This window comes from Scardinius erythrophthalmus, assembly GCF_964197995.2.
Source record: "Scardinius erythrophthalmus genome assembly, chromosome: 24".
Taxonomy (NCBI): domain Eukaryota; kingdom Metazoa; phylum Chordata; class Actinopteri; order Cypriniformes; family Leuciscidae; genus Scardinius; species Scardinius erythrophthalmus.
Genome location: NC_138244.1, coordinates 25,388,594 through 25,409,340, shown reverse-complemented (window position 1 = coordinate 25,409,340; position 20,747 = coordinate 25,388,594). Strand labels below are relative to the sequence as shown.

The 20,747-nt window shown below is 38.1% G+C and overlaps 1 protein-coding gene across 2 annotated transcripts in view; it reads right to left on the bottom strand.

Moving 5' to 3' along the window:
• gas2a (growth arrest-specific 2a) overlaps window positions 1-20,747 on the bottom strand; it is a 64,473-nt gene that overhangs the window by 23,992 nt on the left and 19,734 nt on the right. The window contains exons 3-7 of one of the 2 annotated variants that reach the window (XM_081356114.1): window positions 16,825-16,949; window positions 4,448-4,589; window positions 1,911-1,974; window positions 1,014-1,212; window positions 773-880 (exon numbers count right to left, since the gene is read on the bottom strand). In XM_081356114.1, coding sequence (XP_081212240.1) covers window positions 773-880; window positions 1,014-1,212; window positions 1,911-1,974; window positions 4,448-4,589; window positions 16,825-16,949 — 638 coding nt within the window. The remainder of the gene's footprint in view (window positions 1-772; window positions 881-1,013; window positions 1,213-1,910; window positions 1,975-4,447; window positions 4,590-16,824; window positions 16,950-20,747) is intronic. The other variant, XM_081356115.1, reaches the window with a different exon arrangement.

Sequence of the window (20,747 nt, the reverse complement as noted above, 5' to 3'; positions counted from 1 at the left end):
AAACAAGATAAACGCAGGAGATATACACAATTCCTATTAACACATACACTGACGAGAACGGTCATAGAACGAGGGAGAACACAGGGTTTAAATAATCAGAATAACTAACAAGATGATTGACAGAGCAGGTGAACATAATGACTAATTTGACACAGTAGGAAAATTAGGGCACAGGGAGAACCAGAAATAAAGAAACACAGCATACACATTACAGTTCTGAAATCAAAACACTTTTACTATAGTGCATGATTTGTAAACTAATAATTTTTTTACATTTGCACCACATAATCCGCTCCATATTTATGGCCTTTCTGGACATAGTAAACTTGCTCTGTAACTCACCTGTCCTGATACAGCGATGCAGAGCGCTCAGATACGAGTAATGTACAACAGTGCCGAGTATAAAAGTAACGTTTAACTGTTTTGGAATTTAAAATGTATCACTCAATTTAGCACAAATTACTAGACATTTCACTTTGAAACTGCTGTGAACGTGCTACAAGTACCGAATATAATTTTGCAACCATTCTGTACTCACGGGCACTTTATATTCATGACCCTTGTCTGCTTAATTAACCTATATCTGCAATGGAGATTTTTTTTTTTATTGCTCATAGCGCCTTTTGTGGATGTTTCACCTGAAAAGTGCAGCAAAATGAACACGGAGTAACGTCTCTCAGGTTTCGCAGAAATGTAGGCAGAGTCACATATTTCCATATTTTTGTAAATATGGCATCTAACCTGACTAAGGTCTGTTGCGATTTTTACTTACTCTGATGAAACGCATTTTCTCTCCAACACGATAACGGCCCTGCGATTGTCGCTCTATGCAGAACTTATTTGGACACTTACAAGGTGGATCTTCAGAAATGTGCTTCACCTGGAACACACATTACATGCAAAATGACAAAAAACTGTACATTATCATTCTAGAGGAAAATAAAGTTTTGTCAGAGTGGAACTTTTGGTACAGATAACAATAGTGATATCTGAGAAAGAAAAATTTTACTCACAGCATCATCCAGTAGCTTGCCGGTACTTTTTTTGCTGGAGTTGGTCTTGTTGAATGGAGATAACGAGATGGACGGAGAAACGGATGGAGATTGAGAATTGGAAGCGGGAGGTACAGGTGAGAGTGGAGGTTCAGGTCTCTTCTCTTCCTGTTCAATCTCTTTCTCCAGCTTTATAAGTCCAGGTGGCTCTACCTTATACCTGTCACAAAAATTACCATTCACACTTTGATTACACGTATAACAAAATTGTGATTTTGAAACATACAATGCAAAATTGCGTATTACAAAAAACAAAGCAATATAGTCATGGAACCACAAGATTCTTTGAATGGGTTTGGCCAAATTAATTTACCATTACTTGTAAGATTTGATATTAAATTATATACTTTTTCTATTAAATGGGATTATATACAATTATATACATTATATAAGTCAATGGGAACCAAAACTGTTTGGTGACCAACATTCTTCAAAATATCTAATTCAAAAAAAAAAAAAAAAAAAAAAAAACTCAGGATCTTACTCAGGATTTTTGTATTTTTATTTAGTACAAAAGTATCGGCTAAACATTCTAATCATCAAGATACATTTACTTAATAAGCTAAATGAAAAGATAAGTCTTGTTTAATTACAAACTGATTAAAATTAAGTGAGTTTATGCTTAAAACAAGAAAAAATATCTGCCAACGAGGTCAGAGAAATAAACTTGTTTAAACTTGCTTGTCAAGTAAATGTATCTTGATTCAGGAATGATTAGATAACAAGACAAAAATACAAGACATCAAAAAATTACATAATTTTGCAGTGTTTTATGTTTCACCAAATAACCAAAGTTTGGAGCGACATGAGAGTGCGAGTGCTGAAAGAATAATAATAATAAAAAATGTTGTGGACTACCTGGATGCTATTCTTCCCAGCTCCAGCAGGCACAGGCAAACTTCTCTTGGCTGTTTGTGTAACACTAGAAGAACATACAAATAAAAACATGAGACATAAAACATAAAAAAGACACTGTATTTTGTGCTAACATACTGTACAAATCAAAGAACTACTGAAAACATCAATATGGATGAATGATGAAACCAAGACCACAGAATGACACGGTGATGATGAATTAGTCATTCATTACACTATTACACTCACTGACAGCTAATGTTCTCTCAGCGTGAGACTCTCAGTGTGTTTTTAGCATGAAGTGATTGAACAACACGCCATGCTTTTCATAAGGAATTGTGGAGCATACAAACTACATTTCCCATGATACAGTGAGGTTGAGTGATGGCAACACAAAACAACATGCATTAAAATCCGTAATCTCCATATCAAACCTCAAACATCCCACCTGAACATAACGCATCCATGTTTTCATTTAGCTATTTCTGAGGGGGAAAGGAAGAAAAAAATTATTAAAGTATTTTTTTTTTCGCTTTTGAATGTGTTTTTTCTTTTGAATTGAAATATGGCTGAATAACTTGTAATTTACCACATCATGCACCACACTTGCTAATATGCTAATTTAAAGATTAGCCAGTTTGTGGTATATAGAACAGATTTACAGCAACACACACTTCACAAATCTGCTCCTGCACTGGTCTGCATTTCAAATCTTAAGGGCATCCAGGTAGATGTTTATGAATTTTCATATGAAAGTGAGGTTAGGACAGCTTTTCATACTTAAGTTTCGACAAATACATCTACATTCGATCTCTGCGTCATGTACACACAACACACCACACATTCTCTGTACATTCTCTTGTGTGTTCAAGTAGTTTAACAGTGCAGCGCAACGTCAGAACGTAGGCTCACCAGCATCACACACATCACACACATGACCAGCGTCGACCAATAGTGAGCCTACGTTCTGACGTTGCGCTGCGCTGTTGCGCTGCGCTGTTACACTACGTGAACTCACATCTGAGGCCCACACAGAAGGAAATTAATAGTTATTTTTGTTTGTTTTTTGCACACAAAAGGTATTCTCGTCGCTTGATAAACTTATGGCTGAGCCACTGTAGTCACTTGGACTATTTTACTAACTTTCTGGGCTGGCAAGTTTCAATAACATACATGTAGAAGCCTATGGAGGAGTGAGACAGCTCTCAGATTTAATAAAAAATATCTTAATTTGTGTTCCAAAGATGAACCAAAGTCTTACGGGGTTGGAACAACACGAGGGTGAGTAATTACTCACAGAATTTTCATTTTTGGGTGAACTAACCCTTTAATAAAACCTTGAAACCTTGATTTTTTTCTCCCAAGAATGATTGTCACTTTCCATGTTGTCACTTAACACTTTATTAGGTGAACATGGGAGAACATCAGAGTGTGTCAGTTACAATATTTACCAGTTTATGAGGGCATTTTACTGAAAATCACACTGTTCATTGACATCTCCTGTTCATCGCCACATGAACCATGGTCCATACCAGGGATGGGCAACTTCGGTCCTGGAGGGCCACTGTCTTACAGAGTTTAGCTCCAACCCTGAAAAAAAATCACCTGACTGTAACTTTCTAGTAATCCTGAGGACCTCGATTAGCTTGTTCAGGTGTGTTTGATTAGGGTTGGAGCTAAACTCTGTAGGACATTGGCCCTCCAGGACCGAAGTTGCCCATCCCTGGTCCATACCATTGTCCACTTTTTCAAGGGGACTTGGGTTCAGTCTCTCTTAACAGGCTTAACTCTATTAAATAAATGTTGAAGGGGACCTATTATGATTTTTTTAACCTTTCCTTTAGTGTGTAATATAGCTGTTTGTGCATGTAAACAATATGCAAAGTTCAAAGTCTATGCCAAAGGGAGTGAATCTCAAATCCAGCAGAAACCCCCTGCAACACCTTGTTAGTATAATCTTGCCATTATTTTCATTATGTAGCGACATCATGTAACACATTTGGTTAAGGTAAGGCATTACATTTGTAGCACACGCTCTAAGCGGAAGACCATTTACAACAGACTTGGCCAACTGACCAATCAGAGCAGATAACGCTTTTCGGAAGGCGGGTTTAAAAGAAACAAACTAAAACAGAGCATTCAGACAGAGTGTGAAAACAGGTGCTGCAACAATGTAACTTGTAAGGAAAATGTGTATTTGAACATTAAATCATGTTAACCTATACTAGCAGACCCACTGAACAAAATTATGAACCTGTAAATGACAGTAATAGGGACTTTTTAACAATTCGATGTGAAGATGCATTTTTACATATCAAACACATAGGCATAAAATAAAATAAAATGTGATTTTGTGTCTGATGCCTTGTGCAAGTCCAACATGCTCTCTCACTGCTTTTACTCTAGAAATACAGAGATGCAGTTGTTGTAATAAATCAGGCTTAAAGTCTTTACGGGGCAGATTTAAAAAAGGCAGAGATTATTATTTACTTATAAATCTTTGTTGCTGTGTCAGAGATGGATTTGTTTAAAAGACTCACCAAGCCCATCTGACTCGAACAGACAGGTGTCACCTACGCCCACCTCTCGACACCATGACAGGAAGTTGGCAGTGTTATCCCTGGCGAAAAAGGAACCAGATGCGGCGTTGGCTCGGCAAGGAATCCTGCGACTGGGGATCGACTGAAAGACAGAATTTGCTCAATTTGTTACTCAATGGCGTTGTAGATGGACATTTGCATTTAAATTGTCTTACATGCAAGAGGAATGGCCTTGAAGAGAAGGCTGGCTTAAATCTAAACACCCCAAACATTCTAAGGCCAAAAACATATGAGTGTTGCTCCAAACCTGCAAGACTTGCGTTCATTTTCAGAACACAAATGTAGCAAGCATATTTGAGCTTTCATGTTTACCATATTTGATTAGCTATATCTATGTGTGTTGATCAATGTATATAAGTGAATAAAAGCCTAAATCAAATCTGTTCATCATTTAAAGCCATTATGTCTCTTCAGAAGACTTTAATTAAATCGTTCGATTCATATGGATTACTTTTACAATGTCTTTTTGGATTTTTTGAAGCATAGAAGTGTTGGTTGCATTCATTTCCAATGGATGGGCAAAAATGATGAGTGAATATCTTCATTTGAGTTTCGAAGCAAAAAACAAAATAAAACAAATGGCTTATGGGTTTGGAATGAAATAAGGGTGAGTAAATTATGACATAAAATTAATTTTGGGGTGAACTAAATGCAAGTACGCAAATGCAGCTTGGTCAGTGAACATAGGCCTACTTGCATTTGGTTATGAATTGCGTGGCAACACATTCTGCAATGCAACGATGCATGTCGATCTTGCATTGCTAGAAGCTAATAACCAATCCAAGTATGCTGGCCAAGCGCTCACAGATGTGTTTGAATACTTGTGTAAAGAATGTGTCTGACCTAACTCATCTAAACATTCAAAAACATAGCTAGTTGCCTTGCTATCTAGAGTAAACATGGCAGCTACACCTTCTGAGGAAGCCATACAAATTCAAATGAAACTTCTTAAGTGATTGATTTAAATACCTCACTTCATGTGAAGAGTCATCTCACAATTGTTTCCAATACCAATAGAGTTAGCATGTTGTTGAGCTAATGACTCGCTACTTTAAGAAGCGTAAGAAAAAGAAAAAAAAACGTTGGTAACAATGGACAGTTTGTTGGCAAGCAGTTATGGCAAAACAGGCCACAACAGTTGTCAAAAAATTCAGTCATTATCTATGTAACACTGTTAAAGGATCATGGAAAAAGGAGACGGGAACCGCTGAAGGTTTCACACTTTAATCATATAAAAAAAAAAAAAAAAAAAAAAAAAAAAGTAAAAACAGCAGTCCCTTACTGACGACTGCCTCACACATAAACAAAACATAAATAGTCCAAGCCTGGTCCTCTCTCGTCCTTCACTGTCGTCGCTCTTTCTTTTATGCTTCCGCTCCTCCGTGAGATATATGAGACCGGTGCATTGCGCAGGTGTCGCTCATTATCAATCACACCACCAGCCTCACACCGTTCTCTCACGCCCTCGGCTCCGCTCTGCTTGCCACAATGTACCCATCATAATGTTCAAATCTCAAATGCCCATATTATTTTTAGGCAAGCTCCATCCATCCATTTCCAAACTGCGTGTCCAATGTAGGGTCTTTTGGTCAAACTATTTCTTCAAAATGCTGATTAGGCAGCTCACTATAGGTCTCGAAGCAGAGCTCCAGTCAGCAAACCAGAGATTCTGTTTACATGTTAAGGCAAAACCACATGCTTTAGGTGTGGGGTAAACAAGTATTTTTTGGTTAAAAGTAATAATTTTACTGGCCATGGATTTAGAAAAGTTTTAGAAACTCCCCCATTTCCCGTCTCTCCCCTTGCATTTCCTTTCTTTCCTTTCTAATTCCCTACAGTTTTCCTTTTCCACCATAGTCTCTCTTCATGCTTTAGCCGGCAGACGTCACCCACTAACCATGAACAGTTTGTGATCTCTCTTGTTTTTTGTCTGTTCTCTCTCTCACTCTTCCCCTACAGGGGTTCGGATTGCAGGCTTCTATTATCACAAATGCTTTCACAAACACAATCCCCCCTTTCTCTAATCAATAATCAATAAGGATGAGAGTGACAGTGATTGATAAATACATGCACAAAGAGATGGTGGAGGTCAAATAACATATGAATGTCAATGGGAGATTTACCCAGTGTATAGTTTCATACAGCACACTAAGAAAGGTTAGATGAGGTCATGCTGGAAGAATGTACTAGTTGCTGGAATGGATTGTTTTCTCTCGCTTTTCCAGAACATTCTCAATCTTCCCCAATGACTAGTTTTTAAAGTATTAGTTCATCTTGTAAAGTAATATTTGATCACTGGAATGATGAGAAGAACTACAACAAAAACAAAACCAGCTGTTATAATCTATAACACCGTTCTAGAAGTGTCCCACATGTGAGAACGTTGAATTAAGCTAATGCTATAAAAGCTAACATTTAAAACCAAAAATTTACACCGGTTCATTTCTTAATACATTTTTGGGCCCATACACCATTGCTGAAAAATTGTGATCTGTTGGCAATCATTTGGGAATTATGGGATAATGGGATTGTTTCTGAGGGATAGTTCGCCCACACATGAAAATTCTGTCATCATTTACTCACCCTTAAGTTGTTCCAAAGCTGTATGAATTTCTTTGTTATGTGGAACTCAAGATAAGATATTATGAAGAATGTTTGTAACCAAACATCTGTGGGGCACCATTGAGTACCACAGTAGTATGGAAATCAATGGGTGCCGTCATCTGTCTGGTTACGAATATCTCCTTTTGTGTTCTACAGAAGAGAGAAACTCATTCAGGTTTGAAACAACTTGAAGGTGATTAAGTAAACATTTTAATTTCCCTTTAAAGGGATACTCCACCCAGAAATAAAAATCTAATTTACTCACCATCATGCCATGAGTATGTATAACTTTCTTAAGAAAAACACAACATTTTAAAACAATCTCTCTGTGAATGGGCACCAAAATTTTGATACAGCCATCATGACGGTAATCCATTCGACCCTGGTGGATGAATCAATGTCTTCTGAAGCGAAATTATAGGTGTGTGTAAGAAAAAAAGGTGAACCAGTGGCATGCAGTAGTGTTTTAAAATGAGGAGGCAAAGTCCTCATAGTTTTTTTTTTATATATATATATATATATATATATATATATATATATATATATATCAAATGTAATTTATTCATTCAATTACATTTTGTATTTTTACACTATGCAATTAATGTTCTATTTATTAAAACATAAATCTCATCAAGTTAGTGTTTTTTTTTACTAATTTTATTTGTGAACTGATGTTCAGCTGTTCTTTTCTAGTCAACTTATTTTTTCGTCAACAACATGCGCTTTTGCACCACCTGCTGGTGAGGTTGACTAACAGCAGATGGAGAGTATCTCGGTAATCTACTGCTTTTCCTGCAGTTCCGTTGAATTTACTGTCGAATTTGAACCACTGAATTTGTGGAAGCGAATTTGCAAAGCGAAATAAAATGGATCGAAAATTGCCTGTTGAATATTATAGGTTGTATTTTTAAACAGTTTGAATATTTTGGAAGTGAAATATGAAAGGTGAATATGGATTATTGAATTTTTAATAATGAAAATGTGTTTGAAATGTTTTTAATTGAAATATTCACAGCTTAAATATTCAACCATGTTGAATTTCAGCCCATAAAAATGCAAGCCCTAAAAATACAATGCATTAAAATGCAAGCATGGTTAATGCAATGCCTATTTTTTTTCAAGTAGTGCAATTGAACAGGCTTTTTGTTTCAAAAACATTTGACATTATTTTACTTCCATAACCACTGCTTTAGAAAATGAGTGATTCATACACTTTTTAGGGCCAGATTTGCTAAACAGGTCAAATTAGCGTGAGAGTGCAATTTCAAAAAAGCACCGATGATAGTGTAAAGTTCTGCACGTGATCTACTGACGACACACACATTAAAGAGCACAGACGCAGCCAGATCATTTTCATAATGAACAACACAATCTAGTATCTGGTTTAAGACGTCCTTTTTTTGCCAAGCAAATAATGGCGCAAATACCAGTAAATTGACTAGTGCAAACCTTAGTAAATCACATTGCATGATTCATTTAAATATTCTCCTCCCTTAAGTTTTGTGTCTTAAAGAGAAACTCCTACAAATGCATATGCAATAAGGTCGGCCTCAAAAATAACCCTTTCCACGACTTTACAGCGCTAATTCTTCACTGTGTTTCTTTAGGAAATCCTGACAGTAGTTTGTTAATGCCAAAAGAGGGTTTGAGCTGACACAAGCTGTTACCAAATCTGGCCCTTAGTGTCACATTATGTAATATTTTGGCTGTTTTATTTTTGCAAAATGAATTATTTTCACTTCCAATTTCTTTGAGGATACACTGCCTCCCTTGCCTCCATGAAGGACACGCCCCTGGCGTAGCGGTTATGAACCATGACATGAAGCATGACATAAGTGCAGTTTCTTCCCCCGCTAGTTTTACTACATGCTTCAGAGAACACTTATGTGATGTGACGCTTCACAATGTGCTTATGTTTAAAAAGTTAAATATATTGGTATATTTCTTACACACACCTATTGTTTTGCTTCAGAAGACATTTACACACTAACAAACTCTCTCTTTCACTCTGTTTCTCTTTTAGAGGGCAGTGGATGTGTTTGATCTTGGGTCTCTGTAGCCTCTGGACTGTGTAATCAATGAACTGCAGTTTACTCTCACTCTTTCTATCCCTGAGGAGTCACTTCCTCAAATATTCCTCACATCCGTGCTGTTTTCACACATGTATAGCGATCTGCCAACCCAACATGCAGCAGGGCTCTGACACCTTTACACACATTTAAAAACATTGGCAGAATTTGGCACCCTTTATTATCTCACTTATATTCATCTTAACTTAACTTAAACTTAAATCATATTAACTTAAAATAGCCTGATTTACATAACTAAAAATAGTAATAACAGTAAGTTTAACCTTCTATTTATTTAGTCATTTTTGACTGGTGTTTTAAATGGATCTGTACTGAAACTATATGATTGTAAAGTATTGACTGAAATGAAACAGTCTTGAAATTCAATCTTGTTCTTATGAGACCAAGTGATTATGTTTCCCAGAAGCAAAGTCTGTGACAGGAACCTGAAACATGAACATGAAACAATATGTAGCCATCCATGTTATATCTTTGGCCATCCATGTTATTTGGAGAAATGTATTGCTGTTAAAGATGTTTACTAACGTATATGTTCAGTTATTTTCAATGGATGGATTTCTGATATTATTTCATGTGTTGTAAATTCCATGTGGTGGGGTGTATGTATATTGTATTGTTCAAGGTTTATTTGTGTTTTTTGGGGGTTTTATTCTTTGTATTTTGTATATCTTGCATCTATCTTTATTTGTCCTATGTTGTAGTTTATCTTTCCTTCGTTTTGAGTTTGCAACCATGTGTTTGGTGTTGGGTTGACTGCAGCTACAGCTATGTTGTTGTCTGTTGTAATTCGATCCGTAATGTTATTTTGATGTTAATTTGGAATATTTAGACAAATGACATATGTCTAATACATTGGAAAATCATTGAACCTGCTATGTTTGACATTTGTTTTGACGGGCAAAATACATTTATCTTGAAGGTTTACTACATTTCTTAGTACACCTTTCAATCACAGGCAGGTTTATATTACAGATCCTTCGTAAATATGTGGTCTTCTTACCAAACTCTCCTCTATTTAAACACCTCTTTGTTGTGGGCAATATTCAGTGCATACAAAACTATCCAGGTATTTACATCATGATTACTTTGATATGCCAATTGAGAAAACTACAGTCCATGAGTTCTACTGTGTAGTTCTTGTGCTGTTATCCTTCAGGGACTCTATTAGCAGAACTGGAGCGAGTCATAACTAACAGAAAGCCCCATTCTGAGTATCTGTAAGAGGTGGGTTTTGGCCAAGACAAGCAGAAATATTTTCTTAATTTACCATCGAAAAAATCTCCTGATCTTAATGGTTTTCCCATCTGGAGGAGTTTTTGAACACTTAACAAGTCACGGCTTTCATTAGACTGCTCTGTTAAAATGAAAAAGCTCAGTGATTTTCCAAAGTTCATCGTCCCACAATGCCGAAGTTTGGCAGGAAAATGCAAGCGTCCCTAAATCCAGACAAAAGTCTTTGTGTGAGAGAGAAACTAAAAATGCATTCAATACAAGCACCTGAACCCGATAAATGGCAGTATTTAAAATGCTAAGTTACATGCTAAGGACATACATTACATGCAACATTGCTAGAGTAAATGCATAAAACAATGAAATAATGAAATCAAAGTGCTAATGTTCTAATGTATGTTATGTACATATGTATGTAGTTGGGGACATTAAATTTAACATTTAATTTAATATTCAACAATAATTATTGATCATCACGGTTTTCTCCAGAGCGACTATATATATATATATATATATAAATTAACTGAATTAATAACTTTTTTACAACAAAAATGAAATATCACTGAACTTACTTAAGCTGGACTGTGATGCTATTTTCTTCTGGAAACAAACTTTGTTGCTTTATTTTCCTGTTATCTCTGTAAAGCTGCTTTGAAACAATCTGTATTGTAAAAAGCACTATATAAATAAATGTGACTTGACTTGACTACTGTTCAATTCACAATCACACAACAGATGACTGGGAATTATCCTTCAACTGCAATTGAGTTGATTATATGGGAACTACAGCAAAAACCGTCTATAGTTTGAGAAAAATGGTCTAATAATTTTATTTTAGAGACTGAGCAGTTTCCAAAGTATTGATGGGTCAGGATCAATGTTTCCTCTGAGCTGCACGCATGTATGGCCACAAAATTCTGATGTTGCAGAATAATAAACCTGTGCAGAATACATAAAATGAAGGCAAATGCAAAATATGTGGGAAAAGCTATTTGATTGTATTCTAGTGAATGATAAATAATTGCTGCGTTTGGGTCAACCGCTACAGCTATTTTCGCAATACAATTAGAACCAGTGAATGTGGTTTACAGGTAAGAAAAAGAACGATGAGTTGCTGTGTGGAATACGTCTAAGTTATGCTGCGTCATAACGTTGACGCTATGGGAACACCTTGCATGACCGGTGTCTGAAGCATGTGTGAAAACACGCCAATTGATTGGCAGATCAGATGGGAATTCAATGCTGTGCCATAACATTGACACCATGGGAACATTAACTGAACAAGTGCCTGCCTCACAAAGCTGTGAAGATATGCACAATCATAGTGAGCTAGCACCGATAACTCAAAGGACTTACACCGGAAACATTAAGTGTTTACATTAAGAAACATAAACATTAAACATTATGTCAAAGTTCGTTCAGGCACATCACCAAGACATGAATGCCCTTAATTCCCATAAGGAATATGCTATCGCAACTCTAAAAATCCTCAATCCGTTACTACCTCTTAAGCAATAGGAATGGCCTTAGCGAAGAGAGCATGCAAGGTAACTTCTCAGCAGGCTGATTTTCAGATTTAAAGTACTGGAGTAAAAGTACAGATGAGAGAGTGAATCACAGATTGCGATTCAATCTACCTTTGCTCTGTCAAGGAGCCCGCTTTAACCTTCATTATGACTTTTGAAGAAGGGCATTATTAACAGCAACTATACCCAGGGGAGAATGTAACCCTACTTTAACACCCAATGATGACAGGGGAGGGCCAAGCTCTATACCCTTAGCCTCATCGACTAATGATTGCCTATTCCAACAGCTCTAGCAAGGAAGAAAAACAATGAGCTGCCACAGCGTGATGCCACCTTTATACTCTGTCTTCATACTCCACACGAACTTTTAGGAAACGTGTTATATAGTTCCACTATGACCACACTATACCCTCCAAGTCCAAACTGGAGGAGCGACAGATGAGAAGTAGGGGTATTTGCTCAGTCTTACTAATCTGTACAAGCCTCCGTTATATAAAGAGGTATATAAACGCTTCCCTCATTATCACCTCCAGGTCCAAAATGGAGGGGCGACTGATGAGGCAGTGGCTGTATTGCCCAGCCTCTCACACTTGATATCACTGTCTAGCTCTAGGAGGAAGAGGCCTAAGTATGAAGACCCTCTAAAACGAGAAGTGGCGTGTCTTCGCTCTACCATAAAGACACCATAAAGTTACCAAGGAGGCCCACAGAGAACCATTCACACTTTATGTCACTGTCTAGACGGAGCTCTGGGGAGCGGAGGCCTCAGCATGATGACCCTCTTGAGCGAGAGGAGGCCCATCTACTGTATGCTCTACCCCAAAGCCACACTGGAGGAGTGATAACTGATGAAGTGGGACGCAAGAAACAGAATAGCCCATTTTTTCAGCTATGTCTGGCAACCCTTCCTATGCAAATATAAAAGGAGCATACACTTCTATCTCCGTATTTATAAAGGAGAAATGGCATGTGAGGAAATGGGACATGAGAAGTGGAATAGCCCATCTTTCTTCACCGATGCCAACCAGTGCACAACTGTAAACACGGGAAGAGCATGTTACTACTATTTCCAAATTCACAACTGTGGGGAGACAATGGCTGATAAAGTGGGATGCGAGAGGCGGAATAGCCTATCTTCTTTTAGCTGTGTCTAACCAATCCTTCATATGCAAATATATAAGGAGCATACACTCATATCTTCGTATTTATTGAGGCAGAAAGCAGCATGTAAGTGTTAAGCAAGGTTCTCCTAGAGAAGCGAGCAAACATAAGATGCATTTTCTCTAATCTCTAAGCATGAGAAATTGAAAAGGGCATCAGTGCTGAGAAAAGCTCTAACTGCTCGTAAACTTCTCCGTAGGAAAAACCCGTCCATGAGAGCCGGACAGGACATCAGCAAAGGATGGAGATGGAGGAGCCTAAAGCAAGAGAGAAATATGTTACGTCCATCTCTGGTACATATTACTCCTTCAACCATCACAGACCCCAAATAGGGATATATTTCCTTAAAAGCTGCTATCTGAGACTACACCTCTGTGAACTTTTCTATGACAATCTCACAGGCAGTCAAGAGTGCAAGATGAGAGAAATTAAGGAGAAAGATTGCAATTCTCCTTGTCACAGATGTCTCTCCATGGCCACCATAGCAGTTTTACACTGAACGGCTGTGAGCTACGCTGCATGGAGGGCTAACCTGGGGTTATGCAGCAACTCTCCATGGAGGGGTGGGAATGAACGTCATACTCCAGCAGCTTTGCTGAGCAAAGATCAAACAAATGCCTCTGCAACGCAGAGTCCAAAACACGAGGTGCAGACGCTCAATTCTGATCCTTCAAGAAAAGAATCAAGCAAGAGCAGAGCTTCCCCACCACGATGCATCACAGTGCATGCATATACAGCTCCCTCAAGAGCTGACAGCATTCACTCTGATCTCAAGCTTACATTGACAGGAAATATCTTCACACGCACACACTTAGACGAGCGGATCCTAAAGACAAAAAGGCCGATGAATTCTAAAGAAGGCACCATTTTATACTCACAGACACTTCTTGTGACATCATAGGGGTGCCATCTGCCAATCAATTGGCATATTTTCACACAGGCTTCAAACACCGGTCACGCAATGGATGTTCCCATAGCCTCAAAGTTAAGCTCCTTCGAAACAAAGGGGAACTTCAATGGTTGCGGTGCAAAAGAGCTCAATAGGAGAGACAATGCCAACACTAAGAAATGACAAAAAAAAAAAAAATCTCATCATGAAGAGAGGCTTGATCAAGTGGCGAAAAATAACATGATTTGCGCAGCACAGAAATAAAACTACAATTGCACACCAACCACAGGTGTAGCTGTCAGGGTCCTGTCACTATAGTTGATCTTGATTCTTAGTTTGGAAAAATGGCACAGTTAACACTGAAAACAACATTTTCTTAGGTCACCTAAAATGTGCTTCATATTTAGTAACTTTTGAATTAACTGTATGTTCCCTTCGGAGGGAACATCAGTGCTGCGTCTTTGCGTTGATATTATGGGAACGTCTTCAGCATGCATTGGTGTCTGAATCCCATGTAAACGCCAATACTATTGGCCATAGACAAAGTCAAGAGATATTAAGTAATAGATGACTACATCCATAAAATGGTCCCTGAAAATAATGTCACCAGCATCTTTGCCTTAAGAAGCCACATGTCTGTCAATCATTTGTCTAAATCTCTGTTGTATGTTTTAGAACAGGAGTTTGGATTAATTCATGAATAAGTTAAGGAGATGTGTTTCGCCATGCCCACGTTTTGTTTCTGGGGATGACGTTGTGCTGTTTGTTTGGGAGTAGAGCACACTAGGTCAGCCCTCGAGGGGGCTGACTGTCCTCACTGTGAGAGATTTACATGAGGAAGCTCCACTCCCACCTCGCTCTTTTAATAATGACGGGAGCTTGGCTTCTGCAACCCGTGGTTTGGGTTCTGCGTCTACTGAGGCAGCGAGGCGAAATCATTGGGGTCGCAGGTGGAGCTGTTGGATGGGCCTGAGAAAGGCAATGACTTTTCTCTTGCTCTTTCCACAGACTCAGAGGGTCCCATTCCAGATTTGGAAGCCCGCTCTCCGATTTGTTTCTGGTCTGGATGAGGACCTGCCTTCGGTTGAGTCTTCCTCAAGGAATTGGATGTTGAGGAAGGTTTTGAATTGGGTGCAGCTGTCGAGCAGCCCTCTTACTCTAAATCTTATAAGGAGCTGCTCGAGGTAGTAACTCGAGCGGTGGCTAAATTGAACATCAATTGGCCCAATCAGAGGAGGGAAGCGCCTCATAATAAATTAGATGAGTGCTTCCTTACGAGTGGTCGGGCCCAGCCACCGAAAAGGCACCTTTGTTTCTTTCTCAACCTCTAAAGTGATTGTGAGGTCATGGAAATCTCCATATTCTGCCCATGTTCAAAGAACAGCGAAGTCAGATTATTCAGCTATTGTGGGGCTAGACCACAATAACCAAACCACAAGTTGAGATGCTTGCAGGCTATCTCTCACCCGCTTCAGCATCATCGTTGAAAAAGCATATTCGAGGGAGAGAGAGGGGGGTATCTCGATATCATAGCCCTTCTCTTTCTAGATGACTTTTGGAAACCTTTCTGCCAACCCCATCACCTCCAGTTTTTGGTGGAGCGGCGGTTTCCGGCGGGGTTTCCACCCCATATCCACTCACAATTATCACTCAGTCAGCTCAGTGTTTTCCTGCCAGCAAGCTGAAGATGTTGCCACAGTTCTTCTGGATTCTCAGCTATTTTCTGTTTCTTCATGTAATCATTTGTAGACTCGATGAAGGTGAGACCAGATTTCCGAGTGGAGCATACTGGCTGTTGCCAGACTCCTTGTGCATACAAAAATCTCACTGGATTATTACAATTGATGGCAAAATTTATGTTTAGAAATATAATTGTTATTTTTTTGGCGAAAATAGTAATGTGCCTAAGACTTTTGCAAAGTATGTAACCCGGTTCTCTGAGATGGGAACGAATGGGAGTTCCCATACTTTAAGTACACCTGTGCGGCTTCTTCAGACAAATGAACCAGGTGATGTTGTTTGACGGTGCCATTTTATGGACGTAGTCACATACTATGTAACGTCACCTGACTTTGTCCTTGGCCAATAGTATTGGTGTGTGTTTACATGTGATTCAGACACCGGCGCACACTGAAGAAGTTACCATAGCGTCAACGCAATGACACAGCGTCTCGTTCCTAAACACAATGGGTCTCATTCACTAATAATTGCGTGGATTATTTCGTATTTGTACGCACAGGAGAACTTCTCATGAAAAATCTCCACATAATTCACAACACGTTCGTATGCACATGAATTTGTTCTTAACATCGTTCTGATGTTAGTGAATTTGGAGTATTCTAAACAATCGGCCGCTTGCACAAGGTTAGTCATTTGCATAAAACATGCCCAAATTATCTCCATATAAGGGCTTTCCGCACACGTTTCTTTCGTCACTCGTCAAACTGGCCAAGTGTGCCATTCTCACCAGTTAAAACACAATAAACACCTTTTATACGGACCCAGATTGCAGACCTCTCATTAGCCAGCTGTATACACGTATATCAGTGTTATTCAGATAAACCTTGCAGCAGCTATAATGCAGTTTATCTTACTCTTTAACTGCAGCCTATATGATGAAATATATTTAAGATTAAATTAAATTGTATTATTTAATGATTTTATTATATAATTTTATATATGGATTATATAATACAATCAATGCAACATGCTTCAAAACAATTATAGTCGTATTAGGATGAAATATAACTTCTTAACACGATTACATGGCCTTACAGAGTAAGTGCTTTTTGCGTATAAACAATAATAAATTAGTACCTTTTCTGGTGAACTCACATCGGATTCATTTTGCCTGAACTTCTCCTGCAGAGTCTCAGCCAGCTGACACAACAGGAAACCATTATCTAACCTGTCCATGAAGCTCTCGGCTGTGATTTCCACACCTGATGCAAAATATGAAAGAAGGAGATTAATATTTCACACAAAAAAAACTCTGATTTGGTTGTTCTTCATTGTACTTGGGTTATCTTTATAAACACATTTTTATAAGTAACATTTCAAACAGTATTAATATCATATTGGATTGTTAATATCGTTCTGGAAATACTCACATCATTATACTTATCATTACTCATTATATCATACTCATTGTTACATTATTATTGTAATGAGTACGATGACATGTATATACTGTAGGTATTCCTATTGAAAAATGAAATGTATTATCAAAATCTAAGATAACAGAATATATGTACATTTCTTTGTATTTCATCTAATCTTAATTCTCGCTTAAACTCAAATTTAAACTAAAAATCTGCACCAAACTCAAATTAAAATTCAGGGATTTTAAAGGCATTCTCAGATCATACTCTAAATGACGCAAAACCGTCCCAACTCCAGACATCTGTTGCAGCTATGATTCACAAATAAACAAATTTCAGTCCCAAAATCAGACAAGTGTTTTGGAAGGAAACAGCTGATTTATTTTCCAATAGTAATCCAGATGAAACAAACACAGAGACACAGACTCAATTCTACAGAGATCAACATGTGGCGGCTGCATTTTACTGACTTCCAGACTATCATTCTTTCTACATGATGTCACTGTGAAACAGGAGGTGGTAGCAGGGGGTTGGAGTTTCTGTGGAAAGAGCATATTTTCTCATCTACTCCATGTTTTTTTTTTTTTTTTTTATAAAGAGTCAGTGGTCGAGGGGGTTTAGATGTTTTAATGAGTTCCAAATGTGGTAATTGAGCCTATGCAGTGGAGAGGAGAGACGGAGGGCTTGTGGAATTCTTTCTGAATGTACCTCCTTTATTTCATCTCAGACAATATATTACACTCGCTCCATCTCCAAAGAAGTCAAGTCAAGTCACCTTTATTTATATAGCGCTTTTTACAATACAGATTGTTTCAAAGCAGCTTTCCATAGATAAAAGGAAAATAATGCTACAAAGTTTGTTTCTAGAAGACAATAGCGTCACAGTCCAGTTTAAGTATAGTTCAGTGATGTAAAAAAGTTATTAATTTAGTTCATTTATATATATAGCCGCTCTGGACAAAACCGTGATGTCATCATCCAGCTCAGTTCAGTTCTCATATAATGGTGTCAATGCAGACAGATCAATAATATTGTTGAATATCAGAACCAAAATATACACCACCTATCTATCCCGATATTTATGAATCCAGTATCAAAAAGATAGGTGAGAACTGATTGAACAGATTACTTTGAAATTACTCAGTCTCCTGGCAGTATTGAAGGGATCATGGCATGTAATTATTAGTTTAATATGTTCCTTGAGGTTCACTTATAATGTTATGCACACAAAAAAGTCATATATTCGCAAAATATTAATTATTATTATTAACCCTCATTCCTGAAATGTTACATTTTAAGGTTTGTCATTTATCGACCACTGTATGATTGTACACATAACCATATGATGCAATCCGGGACAGCATTAAAAATAAACCATTTACTTGTTCCTGATGCTGAGGACCTTCTGAAGGCTGTACAGAGACGCAAACATGCTGTTTAAACCAGACGCGTCAGAGCAAACTTTCTTTTTCTCTTCCATTTGTCCTGTTGTCGGGAGTAGCTCAAGCGCATGGAGTGTCAGTCAAGTCAAGTCACTTTTATTTTATTGCGCTTTATACAATACAGATTGTTTCAAAGCAGCTTTACAGAGATAACAGGAAAATAATGATTCGATGATACAAACCGAGTTCAATTTGGCTGTAAAGCAGCTCTAAAAAGAAGCAGTCAGCTCAGTGTTGATTCAGTTCCATTGTAAAGATCATCAATTATTAAATTAGTTCAATTCGGCTATAAAGCAGCTTTGCAGAAAACAGTGATGTCATTGTCCAGTTCATTTCAGTTCTCATCGAATAGTGAGTGCAGTCAGATCAATAATACTGCAGTTAGAAATTCAATGCACATCTGTATCCAGTATAGATAGAATCAGTGATTATAATGTGTTCTATCTGCTTTCAACATGACACAACATGTGGTTGTGGTGCAGTGATGTAAAAGTATTCATTGATGTCTTGCTCTTGTTTTGACACAAACTGTCTCTGTCTCACTCCTCGCTGCACACTTAAGATACTTAAAAGATACTGTTATCTCCATGTAAACTACAAAAAAAGTGAATCTGTGAAAACGGTGAAGGCATGCACATGGTTATTACGTGTTTTAGGCATGTGCATATGGCACAGTGCTCTGTAAAATAATTTGTATGTGCGCAGGTGCGTAGTGTTTGTTTACAAAGTGACATCGCCAACTACTGGCCTGGCATCTGAAGTTTTCTCATTTTTATCAAGCTTGTATTTTTAAGTTCAGTAATTTCACTTAAATGACAACTAATAGGTCATTTTCATATATATATGGTTCCTGGAAAGACCAGCAAAAGGTCAAATTGTGTTCCTGTAGCACAGATCAGTTTCAGAGATCTGAGGAGTTATTTTGGCTAAAGAAATAACACAGAGACAGGAGTAAGCCACTAAAGAGTGTGGAAGATCTGGATAGGGACCTCGTGGTTGGTGTGTGGTTGCATATGAAGCCCCTGTGCGGCCCACTGCGGCTCCTGGCTTCCTTTTGCTCCAGGCAGACCAAAGACAAAGCCCTGGTTTCAGCTGGCTGTTCACAGCCTGAGAGCTGCCAGAAATTCCACAGACATCCCCCTCCATCCATCCACACACACACACACAGAACAGACGCCAGGACCATGACACACTACCATTCTTTTCGGTTCAGAATTTGTCTCCTGGTTCAAATGGTGAGTGGTATTTCAGAATCTAATTAACGATGGGAAATGTTAGAAAAGGAAACACATACACATGCAATCATGCTTGTATATGCACATAAAAAGATTATATTAAATAAAATCAAAACATTCATAAAATGTGTGACATGTTAAGGACAGCATTATTGTTAATGACTTAAACTAATGGATAGCAGCATAAATAAATAAATAAAAAGATAAGAAAGATACACAGAGTGTAGCTGGACATGCCCTGAGCAACCTAAGCGAATAATGAGACATTAATTTAAACCTTTCCTCTCCATCTTGCAGAATACTGTACACCAGCAGAACGAAGGAGGACTTAGGACACAGCCTTAATGCACACGCATATGTTAGTAGCGCCCAGGCTCACTGGAAATATGTGACAGCAGCTCCATTTTGTATGGCGGATTTTAGACGTAGTAAACTTGCTCAGTCATCACCTGATACAGCATTGCACTTGGGTATGAGTCCCGTAAAACACAAGTCACAACCAGTGGCAGCACTAGGGCAAGGCCTGTCAGGGCTATAGCGTAATCAGAAATTTGTTTAGCCACTGGCACAGCATGATTTGTTTTCGAACAAACATCTATGACCATTGTGCCTTGTCTGGGCTCACAACAAGGTTTTGATAATGCTGTTGTTACGATACGTGGTGTAGTGAAAAGCCAGATGAAGAGGAATAACAGTATTTAATATAAAAACTCAGGAGACACTCACTTAAACACAACATAACATTAGCGAGAATGAACAAAGACTGAGGGAGAACACAGGGTATAAATGCATGCAAACAAAGGGAGCTGATGAGTGAATGACAAGGAACAGGTGAATGAAATGACTAATCAAACAGACTGGGGAAAACTAGGTCACAGGACTAAACCAAAATGAAACCTAATGAAGGGGGGGGACACAGAACGTACATGTTACAGCTGTGTTATGTTAAAAGAAGTTTAACT